This window comes from Notolepis coatsorum (assembly GCF_963971535.1).
Source record: "Notolepis coatsorum genome assembly, chromosome: 7".
Lineage (NCBI taxonomy): Eukaryota > Metazoa > Chordata > Actinopteri > Aulopiformes > Paralepididae > Notolepis > Notolepis coatsorum.
Genome location: NC_140171.1, coordinates 504,393 through 525,867, shown reverse-complemented (window position 1 = coordinate 525,867; position 21,475 = coordinate 504,393). Strand labels below are relative to the sequence as shown.

Sequence of the window (21,475 nt, the reverse complement as noted above, 5' to 3'; positions counted from 1 at the left end):
ATTGGTAAAGGATTTGCACTACAACCCATACCTCAGTACACCCTACTGTAATTGTACCTAAATTGCACCTCATCCCATTTCTGCTTTGCACTATATAGTATTGTATATTAGTATATTGCATAGTATATTGTATATTGTATGATAACTCAGTCACTCTATTCTGCATCGAACATTGTACATATGTATATACTGAACACTGTGTCTACGTACGTGACTTCTTTTTTACTTCTATTTTTACATGCTATACTATTTTATTTTATTACATACTTATCTTTTGTCTAGCACAGTCTCTGGAGCGTAACAGAAAGAAGCATTTTGTATAAAAGTATTCTGTACTTCTGTATGACAACTATTAAAGAAACTTGAAACTGACTGTTGCACAGGTTGATTCCCCGTCTCCTCTCTCTATATCACACCTTTCACTTCAACTGTTCTGCTTCATGTATGTAACATGTATGTACATGTATGTCATTTCATTTGGTTGTTTGTTTGACATTGTGTTTTAACTATTTCCCCAGGGTTCCACCAGGCATTGATCAATGGAATTCAAAGACTTTCAAGTACTTTTCCAAGCCCAATTTGTCATTTTAAAAGGGCATTTAAAGGGATTTGATAGAAAAAGAATCAGATCCAATATTTATGGCGTAAAAACCAATTTCCGACAATTAGTTACACTTTAAATAATTCATTTTGAATTTCTTGATTCAGAATTGTATCATGAATGAACAAAACTTCAATGTGAATGGTTGATTTGAATTTCAAGGACTTTTTAAGCACCTTGTTATCTTATCTTTTGTATGCTCGCTTATGCCTGTATTTTCTTTACTGCTGTGAAGCACTTTGAACCGCAATTTCTGTATGAAAAGTGCTCTAGAAATAAAGTGTATTATTATACGTACCCTTGTTGTTCTTGCTGGGGTACACCTTGCTGAAGGGCCTGTGTTCCTCTGGGGGAGGAAGGTCCTCGACGGGGTGGAAGTTGAACTTTGACTCAAAATCATCTGTGAGAGACGGAGGCAAGACTTTAGAACAGCGTAGGTAGCGTAGGTTCGTCAACAAGGACCATTCCCTTTGTGTACCATTTAACCCATACAAGGTCTCACTTGATTTGATCTTTATTTATCTCGAACAACCATAAACACACAAACTTGAAATAAGAAAAAAACAACAAATAAAATAATTAAATACAAATACAAATAAAATAAAATATATCTTCCTAGACACGGAAGCAATTGTCAACGTAGCTCAAGACAAATGGTTTTGTTCGAGAAGGGACAGAAAGAGGCAAAGCTTATCTGGTCCTGCCCCTTCCTTACAATATCATATTAATATGTAATAAGTTATCTATCAATATCAAAAATAATATACCTATCCCACTACAGCAAAAGATAAATAAATAATAAAAAAAAATACTAGTAGTTCACGTTATTTTCAAGCTCCTCTAACTTATACTTGTCCAAGAATTCCTGTTCCTCATCTAGAGCTGGGGGGTAAACCAGACCGTTTAACCCACAAGGTCCCATATGGCTGCTTTTTTATGGTAAATGGCTGCTTTTTTATATAGCGCTTTTATCCAAAGCGCTTTACAATTTGTTTCTCACATTTTACACATTCACACACCGACGGCGGAGGCAGCCATGCAAGGTGCCAATTAGGGGTTAAGTGTCTTGCTCAAGGACACATCGACATGCTGCCCGGGAATCGAACCGGGAACCTCCGGATTGCCAGACGACTGCTCTACCTCCCGAGCCCCTGTCGCGTCTCATCTAGAGCTGGGAGGTATACCAGATACAGCTTTCAGTGATTCCCACAGAAATTAAATATACTTTGGTGGAACGATTTTTTTTTTTTTAATCCTGCATTCTAGTGAATTTTCATAGTAACACTGCACTTCAGACAACCTACAACTGGTGATGGTGTCTAGGTCTTTAAGTGTTAAACAGCTGAGAGCAGTCACTGCTGTTTTCTGTGGTCTTCTTTCATACACACATCTTACCAAGTGTGTATTATTAACATCCTCACAAACCAACAAAGAACATGATCTATATCAAATTTAAGACAGAAAACTCCACACTGGTATCTGATCGTCAATCACCGGGGAACTTTATTTTAACTATATACAAACTGGTGAATGAAATGAGTATACTTTATGGTTTTTTAAGTTTTCTTTACTCACTGAGCACTCATTGCCACCAATGCAAATGCAAATGAGTGCTCACTGAGTTAAAAAATAAATAAAACAAAAATTATACTTTGGGGGGAGCCATTATACTTTGGGGGCCCCCCACAGTATTAACATGCAGCGGGAATCACTGGCTTTCCATAAAGAATAGTATGGGGGCGCCACTATGACGACATGCCAGCGCCACCAATATTTATTTTTAATATATCTTTTTATATATATATTTTGCAGTGAAAGCTTGGGGCTTAGAAATAAACACATCATTGTCTAATACGTGATTACTCTATTCTATGTTCCACTGTGTGTGTGTGTGTGTGTGTGTGTGTGTGTGTGTTAAACTATTGTGCAAAATTAAACACTATACTTAAATTATTTGGAACTTAACCTTGTGTTTGCTATTTTATTGAAATTATTTTAAGTTGCAGGAAATTACAGCAAATGGCTTCTTTACTGAAGAAAGTGTTTGCCCGTCAGACTGAGGGGCACATGGAACCACTTTGAAAAGGTCAATGACGCCATAGGAGCTTTTGTTTTGGATTATTTTGACAGTCATTGTACCTTTCTCTCTCTGAAGCAGTTCATGTTAAAAAAAAAAAAAAAGTATAAATAATAATTAAAAAAAAGCCTCATTAACAGGCTCATTGAAACATAAACCTTTTCTCCATTCCCTTCCCAAACTCACGCGATACGAGCATTTGGAAGCTGTTTTAGAGGGAGCTCATCCCTTCATGCAGAATACAGTCTGCATGTGCACAGACGGTAATCTAGGAACATTGTAAACTGGCTGGTTTGTGTGTCAGTCCAGCAGGAACCTTGGAGGCTCATTTGAATGGTAGCGTTGGAGAATTTGATTACTAAGTTGTGACTTCACCACCCATGGCCTGCACCACATCTAGATAACTACACACCGTTCATGTATTTAGGTACCAGAGACATGTGGTTAGGGTTCATGTAGTTACTAGAGACTAGGGCTGAGCCCAAACGTTCGAACCTTCGTTCGTTATGTTGGCATTCGAATTCTAAATCAACATTCACATTTTTTATTAAACTTTTTTTTTTAATTAACTTTATTTTTATTTTTATAGGCTATAGGCTATATATATATTTTTTTTATGTGTCTATTCATTCTGTTTAAACCAATGGGGGTTTTCTTCACAGTTGCAGATAATTAGGCTACACTAATATTATAGTATTAAAAAAAACTGAAAGTTGATTTAATAAAAGAAAAAGACTCATTTAATCAGATTAATCACTTTATTCAAATTGAGGATTTAGTTTGAGGATATTTATTTAAAATAATAATAATAAATAATTATTTAGAATACATTTTCTAAACTTGTTTGAATCCCAAAAACAGGCTTTGGGGACAGCCCTAGTGTCAGTACAACAGGAACCTTGGGAGGCTCATCTGAATGGTAGCGTTGGGAGAATTTGATTACTTGTGACTTCACCACATCTAGATAACTACACAACGTTCATGTGGTTACTAACGGAACGTAGGCCAAATGCGTCCACATTTTTATAGGATTCTATCACATTTTCATAACAATAGCACCCTGCGCCGTTTTCATTGAGGTTTCTTACAAATTAACGATGCTTTATCTTGTCCTTTATATGCCGATTATCGTTAGAATCTCAAATTGTACCATATGTCCCCCTTTAGACAACATATGTAACGCTACCAGCGCACTTTTGTTAAGATAATTAGTTGGCCATTCTCGGTCGCAGTAATAGTTTAACGCTGTTCAGATCACGTCGGAGAATATAGACACATCCCAGTGACCTGCGACCTGTGCTAACGCTCTTGGGAAATGCAGTGTTGTAGTTCTCAACATTTTCAGCCTTTAATTTTAAACCAATGCTGCCATCTACTGACAACAAAAAAGTGTTGTCTAATCGTCACCTTGAGAGCTACTTCCGTATACAGCGGCGCCCCAAACCCATTCTAGAGATTACCACTTTTTGCTGGGAGTGGGGCGTGGCCGTATTTGGTCCCAGACAATAAGAGTGGCCGCATTTGGGCACCGTGACGTTAGTTCACTCACCTATGATGGACCTGGAGTTGGAGGAGTGACCGTTGCGGATGGGAGGGGGTGGCGGAGGGGGTCCGGCGGGGGTGCGGGAGGAGGAGGAGGAGGATGAGGATGAGGAAGAAGGAGGAGGAGGGGGCTTGCCCCCCCGGCTGTGAGACTCCGAGGGCGTGGAGCTGTGGACCCGGTAGGGGGGCGGCGGGGGGGGAGGGGCGTCCCGACTGCCGTTTCGAGACCCGGGATTCGGCGCCTGGGGAGCTGTTGGTGACACACACACACACACACACACACAACGAAATAGCAGTATGAAACGTCAATAGAATACTATGAAATAGCAGTATGAAACATCAGAATACTATGAAATAGCAGTATGAAACATCAATAGAATACTATGAAATAGCAGTATGAAACATCAATAGAATACTATGAAATAGCAGTATGAAACGTCAATAGAATACTATGAAATAGCAGTATGAAACGTCAATAGAATACTATGAAATAGCAGTATGAAACATCAATAGAATACTATGAAATAGCAGTATGAAACGTCATCAGAATACTATGAAATAGCAGTATGAAACGTCAATAGAATACTATGAAATAGCAGTATGAAACATCAATAGAATACTATGAAATAGCAGTATGAAACATCAATAGAATACTATGAAATAGCAGTATGAAACATCAATAGAATACTATGAAATAGCAGTATGAAACGTCAATAGAATACTATGAAATAGCAGTATGAAACATCAATAGAATACTATGAAATAGCAGTATGAAACGTCATCAGAATACTATGAAATAGCAGTATGAAACGTCAATAGAATACTATGAAATAGCAGTATGAAACATCAATAGAATACTATAAAATAGCAGTATGAAACATCAATAGAATACTATGAAATAGCAGTATGAAACATCAGAACAATAAGAAATAGCAGTATGAAACGTCAGAAGAATATGAAATAGCAGTATGAAACGTCAGAAGAATATGAAATAGCAGTATGAAACATCAGAAGAATAAGAAATAGCAGTATGAAACATCAGAACAATAAGAAATAGCAGTATGAAACGTCAGAAGAATATGAAATAGCAGTATGAAACGTCAGAAGAATATGAAATAGCAGTATGAAACATCAGAAGAATAAGAAATAGCAGTATGAAACATCAGAACAATAAGAAATAGCAGTATGAAACATCAGAATAATATGAAATAGCTAGGGATGTCCCGATCCCATCACGTGATCGGGGCCGATCACGTGATTTTCCGAAGATCGGGATCGGCAAAAAAATTGGCATTTTTATTTTATTTTTAACTTTTTTTTTTTTTTTCAACAAACATGACCATGTTCACGTCTTAAACTCATACTGAGACCTTAGTTTTGGTTTTAAATTGCATATCATCATTCATTTATTTATTGTCACACAGAGCAGAAGAATTTTGCCAAAACAAACCAATAGTATCCAGCTGCAGAACGGCAGACCAGCCACACTCTCAGACCCAATTTAAAAAAAATATATATATATTTTTTTTAATCCCAATTTCTCACATTACATTTACCCTGAATGTTGATGTTATCCAGGTGAAAAGTTAACTTCATAAATCATTTGATGTATAATTAAATCAAAGGAAATGCGTTTGGGTCTGAGAGTGTGGCTGGTCTGCCGTTCTGCAGCTGGATACTTCATTTACATTTAGTCATTTAGCTGACGCTTTTATCCAAAGCGACTTACAAGTTCTGTACGACAAGCCATCAGGAAGGGCACAACTCTATCAGCTGAGCAACAATGTTCATCAAAGTGTTGAGTGCTACAGTGTAGGTTAGTTTATTAGGACAAGTGCATGACAGTACGGTTAGTTAGGGTTAGATATATATATATATATATATATATATTTTTTTTTTATTCAGATAATGGTTGAAGAAGTGCGTCTTTAGTCGACGGCGAAAGATTGGACGTGATTCGGCTGTCCTAACTGGGGTGGGTAGTTCATTCCACCATTGTGGGGCAAGGACTGAGAATAGGCGACTTCTCTTTGATGACCCTCCCGGATACTATTGGTTTGTTTTGGCAAAGTTCTTCTGCTCTGTGTGACAATAAATAAATGAACGATGATATGCAATTTAAAACCAAAACTAAGGCCTCAGTATGAGTTTAAGACGTGAACATGGTCATGTTTGTTGAATAAAAATTAAAAAAAAGTAAAAAAAAAAAAAAAAAGTTTAAATTTTTATTAATTTTTATTTTATTTTTTTGATCGGATCGGGAAATATCGGTATCGGTAGATACTCAAAATCACATGATCGGGATCGGATCGGGAGAAAAAAAACATGATCGGGACATCCCTAGAAATAGCAGTATGAAACGTCAGAATACTATGAAATAGCAGTATGAAACGTCAGAAGAATATGAAATAGCAGTATGAAACGTCAGAAAAATATGAAATAGCAGTATGAAACGTCAGAAGAATATGAAATAGCAGTATGAAACATCAGAAGAATATGAAATAGCAGTATGAAACATCAGAAGAATATGAAATAGCAGTATGAAACATCAGAATACTATGAAATAGCAGTATGAAACGTCAGAAGAATAAGAAATAGCAGTATGAAACGTCAGAATATGAAATAGCAGTATGAAACGTCAGAAGAATATGAAATAGCAGTATGAAACATCAGAAGAATATGAAATAGCAGTATGAAACATCAGAAGAATATGAAATAGCAGTATGAAACATCAGAATACTATGAAATAGCAGTATGAAACATCAGAAGAATATGAAATAGCAGTATGAAACATCAGAATACTATGAAATAGCAGTATGAAACATCAGAATACTATGAAATAGCAGTATGAAACGTCAGAAGAATATGAAATAGCAGTATGAAACGTTGATGATGCAGATCAACTTGATTAAAAAAGGGGGGGAAAGGAGGTAGATGAAGTAGAACTACTGCCAGGAGAGAGAGGTTGTCGTTCCTAACAACTTGCCCACTATACCAAGACATCAGACCAGAGATGTATATTTCCCACAAATTACAAACACCAGAAGAGACTTTGAAGACATGGCAAATAACTAAAAACTCCCATACCTTCTGGGAGAAATACAACAATGTGCAAACACTGCAGCAAGATTTGTGAGCTGCTGTGACAAGAAAAGGACATCCAATGGAATACAACCACCATAAAGACTGTCAATCACATATATATTCTGTACTGGGCAACTATCGAATAACGGATATTTGGTTGTTATATTATCGTGTATACTATAATATTAATATTATATAAGGGCGGCTACGTGGCGTAGTGGGCAAGGCGCTCACCACGAAATCTGGAGACGCTGGGCTCGCCTGTTCGAGCCCAGCGCTCCACATTTGCTTTCAGTTTAGCTGGTCGTCCGTACTAATACACATTGGCCGTATTAGGGGGTGGGAAACTGATGGGTGGGGATCGGGCGTTGTGGACAGCGACTCCTACAGGTCGGTTGGTGCGCCTGCGCAGTAGAATCAGGAAGTGTCGGGGGCAGCGTGAGCCTCCCACGCGTTACTCCTCGCCACTGAGCGATCGAGCTGCGCAGGTGAAAAGATGCGACTGCTGTTACCTCAAGTACCGGAGGGGACTTGTGCTATGTATGACTTAGTCCACATTGCAGCCGGCTTGTGGGAGGCAAGAAACAGCGTTCGTGACAGGGGAGGGTTGAATTGGATGATACGAAATTGGGATGGGAGAAAATATAGAAAATGGGAAAAAAAGTGGATAAAAAAAAAATATTAATATTATATTATTTGTGTATACTATTCTAATTTTGTGTTGCCAGACATCCTGCTGTGCAGGTACTTTACTGTCTTTTATATTGTGTATTGATTGGAGTCAGTTGTGTTGTGTCAAGTCTGTATGTATGCGTCTGTGGCTGTAGTGGGTGTAAGCCCAAGACAAATTTCCCAGCTGATGGGACAATAAAGTGACTCTTGACTCATGTACTGATCTCTGTTTGATTGTTTTGCTTTGTTTTAACACTGGCTTTGGCAATGTATGTTTCCCATGTCAATAAAGCCCCTTCGAATTTAATTTAATTGAGAGAGAGACAGAGACACAGAGAGACCGACAGAGAGACAGAAAGGAGAGAGACGGATAGAAACAGAGAGATGGAGATATAGAGACAGATAGAGAGAGAGAAACAGAGAGACACACAGAAAGAGGGAGAGAGAGAGAGAGAGAGAGAGAGACAGAGAGAGACAGATGGAGAGAGAGAGAGACAGAGAGAGAGAGAGAGAGACAGAGACAGAGAGAGAGAGACAGACAGAGAGACAGACAAGAAGAGGAATGCTGGAATGCAGAGGAACATGCAGCCTCGTGGTGAAGCCCTTCGCCGTCCAATGACAACACGCTTCTACAGCAAACAAGTGCCTTCCTGTTTCAGGCTCTCACTCTGTGAATCCTAATGTTCACACACACACACACTGTTTCAGGCTCTCACTCTGTGAATCCTAATGTTCACACACACACACACTGTTTCAGGCTCTCACTCTGTGAATCCTAATGTACACACACACACACACACTGTTTCAGGCTCTCACTCTGTGAATCCTAATGTACACACACACACACACACACACTGTTTCAGGCTCTCACTCTGTGAATCCTAATGTACACACACACTGTTTCAGACTCTCACTCTGTGAATCCTAATGTACACACACACACACACACTGTTTCAGACTCTCACTCTGTGAATCCTAATGTACACACACACACACACACACACACACACACACACACACACACACACACACACACACGGCAGATAAGTATGAGCCACCAAAGTATGAGCCACCAAATCCAACCAAATCTAAAACAGGCTGCCTAACTGTTCCCTCTACCTACAGGAACTCACCACTCCACAATCCTCCACCCGTGCCCTCAGATCTGCAGGTAGCCTGCTCCTCCGGGTCCCCAGTACCTGGCTCTGCACCCTGGGGGACCCTCAGATCTGCAGGTAGCCTGCTCCTCCGGGTCCCCAGTACCAGGCTCTGCACCCTGGGGGACCCTCAGATCTGCAGGTAGCCTGCTCCTCCGGGTCCCCAGTACCTGGCTCTGCCCCCTGGGGGACCGAGCCTTCTGCACGGCTGCACCACGCCTGTGGAACAGCCTCCCCATCCAGCTGAGGGCACCACAGAGCCTGGGCGCGTGTATCACTTCCGCAACGGATTTAGTTGGATTTCGGTTTCCGGGTTCGCCTGATTGGCCGCGACGGCCACGTGACACACATCTTCTGAGTGCAGACGCGCTGCTGTTTAATCACTTTTCCCACTTCAATGACAGCGCTGCTGTTTAATGCTCACTTTTCCCACTTCAATGACAGAGCTGCTGTTTAATGCTCACTTTTCCCACTTCAATGACAGAGCTGCTGTTTAATGCTCACTTTTCCCACTTCAATGACAGCGCTGCTGTTTAATGCTCACTTTTCCCACTTCAATGACAGAGCTGCTGTTTAATGCTCACTTTTCCCACTTCAATGACAGAGCTGCTGTTTAATAATATTGTCGCGTTGTGGAAAGCAGGATGAGAGCGTAGATTTCAGTGTGTATCATTTAATCATTTATCATTTAACATTTGAAAGAGAGAGCTGCTGTTTAATAATATTGTCGCGTTGTGGAAAGCAGGATGAGAGAGCGTAGATTTCAGTGTGTATCATTTAATCATTTATCATTTAACATTTGAAAGGCATACATTGTTGTCATACAGAAGTACAGAATACTTTTATCCAAAATGCTTAACAGTCTCTGGAGCGCACCAGTAAGAAGCAAAGAAGCATTTGCACTGCAACTCGTACACCTTACTGTAAATTGTACCTGATCCCATTTCTGCTTTGCACTATAGCGTATTGTATATTAGTACATTGCATAGTATATTGTATGGTAACTCAGTTACTTCTATTCTGCATCGAACATTGTACATACTGAACACTGTGACCTCTATTTTTACTTCTATTTTACATGCTATACTATTTTATTTCATACTTATCTTGTCTAGCACAGTCTCTAACAGTAACAGTAAGAAGAATTTTGGATAAAAGTATTCTGTACTTCTGTATGACAACAATGTATGCCTGTCAAATGTTAAATGATAAATGATTAAATGATACACACTGAAATCTACGCTCTCTCATCCTGCTTTCCACAACGCGACAATATTATTAAACAGCAGCTCTGTCATTGAAGTGCGAAAAGTGAGCATTAAACAGCAGCGCTGTCATTGAAGTGGGAAAAGTGATTAAACAGCAGCGTGTCTGCACTCAGAAGATGACGCGACAATATTGCTCTGATTCGCAGCGGCACCGCTGCCGCGGGGGCGTGCCACGTGTGTCACGTGGCCGTCGCGGCCAATCAGGCGAACCCGGAAACCGAAATCCAACTAAATCCGTTGCGGAAGTGATACACGCAGCCTGGGCCCTCATATATCAACAATTCTTAGAAAGTGTTCCATTTTCATTCTTAACACATTGACTGCCACGCTTCTATCCATCAATGTAGGATCACTGCCACCAGTCTAAGCCTATGGAGATGTTCACCTTCTTTGCAGGGCTATAACTTTTTAAATTATATTGCTAAATTGACATTACTATGGCCCATTCAACATCGATTAGCTATCGTTCAGGATGTGGGAACGTTATACTTTTTCATTCATAGATTCTTCCAAAAATACCTTCTAGAATATAAATATGTTTTTATCGTTTTCTGCAGTAATTCATAGAACGTGAGTTATAGGCCTAAACGCATATATAGATTATCAACTGCCGTTTATTGCCGATACACGCTATATTAAAAATTTCAACTGTACATGATCGTATACGTTATGATGATTCATCATGCGTGGATGGGGGGGTTGTTTATAATTCTGTGATCCGTCAGTAAATGCTTTATGTAGTATGGGTGATATATAGATCCGATCGGTTTGCAGTGAAATTAATAAACAATTGGGATGAAAATAGCGTCAGCATCCTCTTACCGTGCGTCAATGAGACTGGTGGTGAAAGATCCCAGGTATAGGCCGTCGATCGCCTAGGTCCATTTCCGGTTTGTATGTCGCAATAAACGCCGAAATCATATCAATTATTACGTTTATAAAGCGATCCATTATGTACATAGTGTCTGTCGGGAGCCTTGCGACAATGTCTGACGGCCGGATGAATTTAATTGACGCACACCAGCCATATCCTGTTTACCAGTGTAACTTGCCCGACCATCCACCAGGTGGCGGTATTGAGCCGTTGTTGGATTGAGCCGTAGGGTCCAGCTTCAGCGCCGGAGGTGTATATATGAATTATGAATGCCATGGCGAAAAAATTAAAGATGATCTCAATAACGTCGTACAGCGTGGTCTGGCAGAATTAGCATGGCCAGCAAATCGTAAGCCGTTTTTGGCAGCCAATGTGTGAAGCACAGAATTTAGAATGTGTGTACGCACAGAAAAATCGGGATTTATCACACGTGCATACACGGGTCGTACGCACACTCCGTGTTGATAAATACCATTTGTTCTACGCTCGGCGCTCGTGCACGATTTTAAGTATTTGCATATAGAACCGCACATAATTAACCATATATGGTAATGAAACACCCCCATGAAATGTGGAAAAGTGGACTAAGCCGAGCGAAGCGTGTTATGGGAGAAATACGCGACAGGCTGACAGACATGTACACGTACGGTGATGTCGGATATAATATCTATTAACTTAAAGACCATTGCTGCCTGGGCAGCGCAAACACTAATAAAGAACGTTAACCACCGTTTGCCATTGGTGTCATTAATAACCATGCTGGAATATGACTGTCTTTTCTTCGTTTCGTTCGATTAATACCCAGGGATTAAAGTTCTCAGTCAATTTTCTACCTGCATATGATTTGTAGAGGCATACAATCTATTTTGATGTCGGTATTAGGTAGCCTATATAAACAATAATACAAGAGCATATACAAGAACAATGAATCTCACTGCCATGTAGCCTGCCTATATGTGATCAATACAAACTTGAACTTGAATTCCATCATGTCTGTGTGCAGGAGCTCACAAGGCTGTTGTCCCAATGTAAATAAAAACGTGCACTGAAAAGTTACAGTATGTAGTTGGTTGATTATTTGTATGACAGTCAGTAAACCCTTGCAGAAAGTATCCGTTTTATTTAATGAATTGAAAACATGCAGCATCGCCTTCCTCCCGGCAGCAACGACATGTATCAGGCAAATGCGCATCACTGAGTGGAATCCCTTTCTATTCACATAACTGCATTTGTGATTGAGCTTTGACAGCTACATGGGTGGTACAGTAACAGTCTATTGCTCGATCCATCTCCAATATCACGATGGACCGTGCCGGTGGCACTTGAATGTGCACGGGGATGGCATTTGTGCGTTTTGTTCCACGCTCCAATTTCGGTCTTAAATTGCGGTACAAATGAAGGAGGTGTCTCGGGTATAGCGGACTTTAGTTCATATTTTTTATGTTCTCTCTGCAATTAGACTGCCCCTCATTCATTCATTCATTCCTATCTGCCATCTCTGAAAACAGTTCCCCGCGAGCGCAGTCAGTGCACCCCGTATATTCCGATAACCCTATATATAAACCATGCTGCATTCATTCGGAAAGAAAGACCTATTCCAAATGCTATATTTATAGGGTTTGACAATAATTACACTACTGTCGCTATTTTACAATGAACTATAATGAATTACGGGTCATACAGAAGTTGAACACGCCAGTGTTGAAACTAATGCACGGAAGCTTATTTCCGCGTTGCATACTGCAGTCTTCATATTCTACCACCGGGCGCCAGGTACGCACGGTCGGAGCTGTGTGTAAATATACGCACAAAGTCAAGCACACGTTCAAATTGATAAGTCCCACACTTTGCTTCGAAATTATCGTACGCACGGGTTACGCACATATCTGTGCGTACGCACCATTGATAAATGAGGGCCCTGGACTCTTTTAAAGCAGGCCTGGAAACCTATCTATTTCAAAAGACCTTTGATTGCTAGCTTTTTATTTTTTTTCTTGTGCTGTTGTCTTTAAGTTTCTGTTTATAGTATGCTTTTTTATTTAATTTTTTTATCTAATTTTTCTCCCATTTTCTATTTTTCTCCCATCCCAATTTCGTATTGTCCAATTCTACCCTCCCCTGTCTCGAACGCTGTTAGGCCATGCCTCCCACTGGCCGGCTGCAATGTGGACAAAGCCTTGCATCACGTGTCCCCTCCGGTACTCGAGGAGGCAGCCGTCGCATCTTTTCACCTGCACAGCGCGATCTCTCAGTGGCGAGGAGTAGCACGTGGGAGGCTCACGCTGCCCCCGTCACTTCCTGATTCTGCTGCGCAGGCGCACCAACCGACCTGTAGGAGTCACTGTCCACAACGTCCGATCCCCACCCACCAGCTTCCCACCCCTAACACTGCCAATTGTGCTAGTATGAACGACCAGCCAAGCTGGTAGCAATGCCGAGAGCTGGGCTCGAACCCAGCATCTCCTGCGTGAATGTTCACAACTAAATCAATAGGTTTCTTCCTCTCAGGGTCATGAATGTTCACAACAAAATCAATAGGTTTCTTCCTCTCAGGGTCATGAAAGGCAATCATTCAAGTGCACTCATAAGTCTATTTAAGTAACACATTCAAGTGCATGAGTCTATTTAAGTGGACATTTAATAGTTAAAACTACTTTTAAAACCATAACCACACCCCTTGCTCCAATTCTAGAATAGGTCTATATGTATTAGATTAGATTAGATTAAAATGTATTGTCATCGTACAGCACTTTAGTACAGTACAACAAAGATAAGTTGGCATCTAACCAGAGTGCAAAGTGGCAACTTTTTTTTGTTGTAACTTGTGCTGTACAATAAATAAATAAAAACAATACTTTTGAATCTAATACATATAGGGATGTATGCATTGCAACATCATTATGTTATCAACATCAACTTAACCCATTCTTCGCCAGGCATTGTACCCTTCTTATACCATCCTCTGCCAGCTCTATTTGTCTATGGAGATGTTCACCTTCTTTGCAGGGCTATAACTTTTTAAATTGTATTGCTAAATTGACATTACTATGGCCCATTCAACATCAATTATCTATCGTTCAGGATATAGGAACGTTTTACTTTTTCATTCACACATTCATACTAAAAAAGTCTAGAGTATAAATATGTTTATCGTTTTCTGCTGTATTTCATAGAAGGTGAGATATAGCCATTTATGCATATATTAGATCATCAAATGCAGTTTGATAGCGATTGACGCCAGATTAAAAATTTCAACTGTACATGGTCCTAGACATTATGACTTATCATCTGATGTTGACCGGAAAGGGGGGGGGGGGTCGTTTATAATGCAATGACCGACGTTAAATGATTCATGTTGTATGGGTGATATATAGATCAGAGCAGTTTGTATGGTTAATAATAATCAAAAATGCTGAAACTCACCGCAGCTTCCTCTTACCGTTGGGTGATCAGCGTGGAGCAAAAAGATCGCTATTATGGGATGTTGATCGATGTGATCCATTTCCGGGTTGTATAATACTATATACGTCCAAATAATGTTGTTTATTGAGTTATGGCAATGGATCGATTATCCAGTGTGTCAAGATGGAGTCCCGGGAGCGATAGCGAGTGGCGGACGGAATAGGGGGGACACCAAGCACTTCCGGCCCCACTTCCGGTTTGGCAACTCGCCGATCGGCCACCAGGTGGCGGTATTTAAACGCTGGAGAGTTGAGTGGAGATCTACAGCACCAGTCATGACTCCGTGGGTGAAATGTGAATACCATGACGAAAATTTGAAATATTGATCTCGATGACGTCGTAATCCGTCATTGGCAGATTAAGCATGGTGAGGAATGACGTCTTAATCAGTCAATGGCGGAGAATGGGTTAATTAGCTGTTAAATTAGGCATGTATGGACATAATATACTGTAATTGTGTACAGTTAAGTATTCTTTAGTTCATAGTTGTGTACAGTTAAGTATTCTTTAGTTCATATAGTTGTGTACAGTTAAGTATTATTTAGGTATTGTCATAATTGCTGCTCTATTGGATATTGTATTATTGGAGCTTGTCCTTTGTCATGTTTACTTGTAATGTAATATGTTACGATTAGGGATGTCCGATATTATCGGCCTACCGATATTGGCATTAAAATGTAATATCGGAAATGATCGGTATCGGTTTTCAAGCATAATGTTGTGTTAATTCCAGAGATATGTAATGTTAATGACCTGAAATGATTAAGTTTTTTGGGGGGGGGGAAACCCCGCATATATCGGTATCGGAAATGAAGAGTTGGACAATATCGGTATATCGGATATCGGTAAAAATCAAACATCCCTAGTTACGATGTAAGTATTATATTTGTGTGTGTACTAGTCCAGGGTGGTGTTAGCCGTCATACCTGCTCTGCGTCCGGGGGGCTCTCTGGCGGGTGGAGGAGGCCGGCCCACCTGCTGGGGCGACGGGGAGAGCGAGGGGGGTGGAGGCGGGGCGTGGCTCCGCCCGTGCCCGTGGCCACCGCCCCCCGAGGGCGTCTTCTTGTGCAGGGAGTTGTGCCTCTGGGGCAGCTCCGGAGCCCCGTCCCCCGCGTGGCACGGCCCGTTGGACACCCCCCCCGACGGGTGTCTGTAGGGCGGGGGAGGCGGCGGCGCGGACGAGCCCCCAGTGGGAGGTCTGGTGGAGGAGGGCGGCTGCTGCTTCAGGGAAGGAGGCGGGCCGGAGGCGGGCGGGGCGGGGCCTCGGCTGGGCGTCGGCGGGAGGGGCTTCTCTCGGCTGTGGGAGGACGACGAGGGCGGCGCGGGGGCTTTCTGGTTGGGCGTCGGCGGAGCGTTGCCACGGTTACCCCGGTTGAAGGGCGGGGGAGGAGGGGGCGGCGCGGAGGTGCTGTGCTTCATGCCGCCGCCGCCCCCCGCGGAGGAGTGGGAGGAGCCCGTGCTGGGGGGGCGGGAGATGTCCGGCAGCGAGGGCCGGTGGAAGCGCTGGTGCTCCGGAGGCGAGGGCTTGTCCACCGGGGAGGGGGAGGCGGAGCGGCCGGGCGGGGGGCGGGGAGAGGCGGAGCGGCCGGGCGGGGGGCGGGGCGAGGCGGAGCGGCCCGGTGGGGGGCGGGGTGCGGCCGGGCGGGAGGCGGGGGGCCGGAGGGCTGACCTGCCCACTGAGCTGTCTGTCAAGGAACCATAAACACACTGGTTAGATGAGCCGTCTGTCTGTATAGAACCATAAACACACTGGTTAGATGAGCCGTCTGTCTGTATAGAACCATAAACACACTGGTTAGATGAGCCGTCTGTCTGTATAGAACCATAAACGCACTGGTTAGATGAGCTGTCTGTCTGTATAGAACCATAAACACACTGGTTAGATGAGCAGTCTGTCTGTATAGAACCATAAACACACTGGTTAGATGAGCCGTCTGTCTGTATAGAACCATAAACACACTGGTTAGATGAGCCGTCTGTCTGTATAGAACCATAAACACACTGGTTAGATGAGCGGTCTGTCTGTATAGAACCATAAACACACTGGTTAGATGAGCTGTCTGTCTGTATAGAACCATAAACACACTGGTTAGATGAGCCGTCTGTCTGTATAGAACCATAAACACACTGGTTAGATGAGCTGTCTGTCTGTATAGAACCATAAACGCACTGGTTAGATGAGCTGTCTGTCTGTATAGAACCATAAACACACTGGTTAGATGAGCAGTCTGTCTGTATAGAACCATAAACACACTGGTTAGATGAGCAGTCTGTCTGTATAGAACCATAAACACACTGGTTAGATGAGCAGTCTGTCTGTATAGAACCATAAACACACTGGTTAGATGAGCCGTCTGTCTGTATAGAACCATAAACACACTGGTTAGATGAGCTGTCTGTCTGTATAGAACCATAAACACACTGGTTAGATCAGCTGTCTGTCTGTATAGAACCATAAACACACTGGTTAGATGAGCTGTCTGTCTGGGACACTATTACTCGGTAGTACTCGTTTATTTTAGAATTAGAATATAGCTGTAGTATAAGAAGATTGGTGTTTTTACCTCCGACTGGCCGCAATTTTGGCACACCTCCTTGGAAAAGACCCCCCATTGGCCCACCACCACCACCTCCTCCTCCTCCTCCACCTCCACCACCTGGGGAAAAGAAAACACAAAATTTTGTCATACATCTCATCTGTGCTTCTTACCTCCTACGGCTCAGTTGTAGCAGGCTGAATATGTTTCAAATAAACTCAATTCGGTAAGAAACATTTCAATCTCTCCGGTCATAATGTCCTAAAAAATTATTCCCTCTCAAGTTTTATCTGGTTACCAAATAAAGTTAAATTTTTATTTCTGTATGTTGTTTTTGCCACTGGAACAAAAATCTAGCTCAATAAGAAGTTCTGAAATCCCTTGAGGCAGGGGGGGGGGGGGGGGGGGGTGCGAGTGTGAACCAGGAAAACAAACAAGGACTGGGGTAACGTTTGTCGTGTTGGAATACGACTACCAAAGCGTTATCTAAAAGATAAAATCAGTGGTTGGTGCTTGTACGTCTCCAAACATGTTGCCTACTTCACATGACGTTCAGAGACTCTTGACACGGACAGACAGGCTTAAGTTGTGGAGAGAGAGAGCTGCTGCAGTGCAGACAGAGCGGATGTAAAGTAACGTTAATTAGTACTAGGGTTATAACTAGCGTTATGAAAATTTACTCAAAAATTAATTAAAAAAAAATATATATAAATGTTTTATTTAATTTAAATATTTTTGAATCTCATTCATTCCATAAGAACGTAGAATACACATTTACAGACTTTTTTTTTTAATATGGTCCATTTGCATGTTCTTGGTATCTGATTCTAGGGACATCTATGGATCTCAGGGAATGTATTCCCAGTGTCAGAAATACTGTGTGTTACTAGGCTTGAGTAAATTGTAATGAACCAAATGAGAATATCAATAATTTTTTTAATCTTTGACTGAATAACACCATGCTCAAATTGACCAGACCTGAAAAATCTAAGCAAATGAATAAATGAAAGATGATTAAGGACGCCTAAACTCGTCATTCCCCGCCATGCTCATTCTGCCAATGACGCCGTAACACGTCATTGAGATCAATATTTCAAAAATCTGTGATCGAAATCATATTTCTCCCCCGGAGACCTGAGATCTACTGTTGAGCCCCTCTCAACTCTCCAACGGTTCAAGAGCGCCATCTGGTGGCCGATCACCGAAACAGGAAGTGACGCGCCTGAAGTGGTGCTCGCCCATATTTCGTCCGGGCACTCGCTATCGTTAGTGGGACTCCATCTTGATACACGGGACATCGATCGGTTGCAAATAACTCGATAAACAACATGATTTGGACGTATATACTATTATACAACCTGGAAATGGATCGGATATTTCTACATCCCATAATAGGAAAATGTCTGTTCCACGCTCATCGCCCAACGGCGCGAGGAAGCTACGGTGAGTTTCAGCGTTATTTTTTAACGTCTTCGATACTAACTGCTCTGATGATCATATCACCCACACTAGATGAATCATCTAACGTTGTCCACGGAATTATAAACGACCCCCCCCCCATCCGGTCATCATCAGATCATACTTAGTAACTTCTAGAAGTACGTCCAGTTGAAATTTTCTATCTTGCGCAGATTCCTATCAAACTGTATTTCATCATCAATATAATGCATTTGGGGCTATAAATCAAGTTCTGGAGAAAGCTGCAGAAAACGATAAAAACATACTTATACTTTAGACCGTATTTTAGTATGAATATGTGAATGAAAAAGTATAACGTTGCTACACCCTGAACAATAGATATAGGACGTTGAATGGGCCATAGTAATGTTAATTTAGCAATACAATTTAAAAAGTTATAGCCCTGCAAAGAAGGGGAACTTTTCCATGTTAAATAGGGCTGGCAAAGGATGGTAAATTATGAATTTAACCATGGCGATCAAAGTGTTAAACAGAAGGTTTTGTAGATACAGTACTGAATTCTTCCATCCGGACACATGCCATTTGAAATATGATTATAGAATATCGGACCTAAAATGGTTATGCGATTCAAATGCGATTAATTAGATTAATTAATTACAAATCCTGTAATTAATTAGATACATTTTTTAATCGCCTGACAGCACTAATTATTACTATTGATAAAGACACACGCTGAAGTTGTGGCTAACAGAGTTGTGCTAACATGGACCCAAACAGTGCAGACAGAGTGGAGGTAATGTAACAATAATAATCACAAACGGTAACTGTGACTGCAATAAACTCAATAAAAAGCAGATCATCTTTTACCAAAATCTATCCGGGACTTTAAAATCTTTGAAAGCTGACGTCAATCAATCAATCAATCAAACAAAGTTTAGCGAATTCAGGGTTCCCACAGACATTGCAAAATGAAATTCAAGGACTTTCAAGTACTTTCCTAAGCAATATTCTTCATTTTAAAAAGGGCATTTAAAAGGATACACTTCACTTTTAAATGCAGTTTTTTATAGAAAAATATATTTATGGCTTAAAACCAATTAGCGGCAATTAGTTACACACATTCAGAAACCTGTGGATCCTCCTCCGTGTTACTTACTCTCTATGATTGGAGCGCTCCTGTCGCTGACCACGCCCACTTTCTTCAGCCGCGCTCCGCTGCAGATGTCCGTCAGCAGTGCTCCTCTGCCTTTGGCATCATCCTTGTTGAGCTTAGGCTGCACGGTGTTGGCCTGCGGGGGGGGCGGGACCAGACATGAGCGTTACAGGCCTGCCCACAGCCAATCACAACCTGTCGTTTACAGGCCAGCCGGGACTAAAGCCCCCACAGCCAATCACAACCTGTCGTTTAAAGGCCAGCCGGGACTAAGCGCCCCACAGCCAATCACAAGCTGTCGTTTACAGGCCAGCCGGGACTAAAGCCCCACAGCCAATCACAACCTGTCGTTTACAGCCCCCACAGCCAATCACAACGTGTCGTTTATATGACAGAGAAGAACTGGAACACATGCGCCCGATATGGGTTTTTCGGAGACCGATACAGATATTTAGAGAGCAGGGAGGCAGATGGCCGATATAAAAAGATATGGAAATCTCAATATGATTACCCTGGTTAAATAAAGGATAAATATTTAAATAGCGACAAGACAGAACTTTTCATCATCGGCACCAACACCACCCTCACCAGATCCGGACCCATCACACTCACCATCATCAATGACTCCACCGTCACCCCCTCCCCCCTAGTCCGCAACCTCGGTGTCATCCTCGACCCCACCCTCTCATTTGACCCCTATGTCCGCTCCATTGTCAAAACATCATACTTTCACCTCCGCAACATTGCCAAAATCCGCCACTGCCTCTCCCCCCCTGCTGCTGAATCCCTCATACACGCCTTCATCTCCTTCCGCCTTGACTACTGTAACTCCCTCCTCACTGGCATCACCTCCCGCTCCCTCCATAAACTGCAGATGGTCCAAAACTCAGCCGCCCGCCTCCTCACTAACACCCGGTCCCGCGTTCACATCACTCCTGTCCTCCACTCCCTCCACTGGCTCCAGATCAAGGAACGCATTAACTTCAAAACACTACTCCTCACCTTCAAAGCCCTTCATAGCTGCCCCCCCCCTACCTGACTGACCTCCTTCTCCCCTACCGCCCCTCTTCCACTCTTTCCCTCACTGTCCCATCATCCAAACTCAAAAGTTTTGGTGACCGGGCATTCTCACGAGCTGCACCCCGACTCTGGAACTCCCTCCCTCAGACCATCAGAGACTCTCCCTCACTCTCCACCTTCAAATCCAGAATCAAAACCTACCTGTTCTCCCAATCATTCAACCTTCCTTACCCATAACTACCCTCCTCCAACCCACCATTTCCCCCTGCCCCACGTTCTCTCCTCTCCTGCGCCCCCCCCCCACCCCCCCCCCCCACCCCCCCCCCCTTGGTTTTCCCCTACTCTCCTCCCGACTGTCTCCCCTACTCACTCCCGTATTTGTTATCCGTTACTCGTGGTTTTATGTTCCTGTGTATTCTTATCAGAGGTGTGGACTCGAGTCACATGACTTGGACTCGAGTCAGACTCACGAATTTGATGACTTTGGACTTGACCAAAACAAAAAAGACTTGCAACTCGACTTTGACTTTAACCCCAATGACTCGTGACTCCACTTGGACTTGAGCCTTTTGACTTGAGAAGACTTGATACATTCCCCCATGCGATAAA

The 21,475-nt window shown here is 42.3% G+C and overlaps 1 protein-coding gene across 2 annotated transcripts in view; it reads right to left on the bottom strand.

Moving 5' to 3' along the window:
• Window positions 1-21,475, bottom strand: part of LOC311232422 (WAS/WASL-interacting protein family member 2-like) — a 72,298-nt gene that overhangs the window by 6,669 nt on the left and 44,154 nt on the right. The window contains exons 3-7 of one of the 2 annotated variants that reach the window (XM_084319212.1): window positions 19,850-19,982; window positions 17,302-17,394; window positions 15,664-16,422; window positions 4,228-4,470; window positions 900-1,001 (exon numbers count right to left, since the gene is read on the bottom strand). In XM_084319212.1, the coding sequence (XP_084175338.1) occupies window positions 900-1,001; window positions 4,228-4,470; window positions 15,664-16,422; window positions 17,302-17,394; window positions 19,850-19,982 (1,330 nt within the window). The remainder of the gene's footprint in view (window positions 1-899; window positions 1,002-4,227; window positions 4,471-15,663; window positions 16,423-17,301; window positions 17,395-19,849; window positions 19,983-21,475) is intronic. The other variant, XM_084319213.1, reaches the window with a different exon arrangement.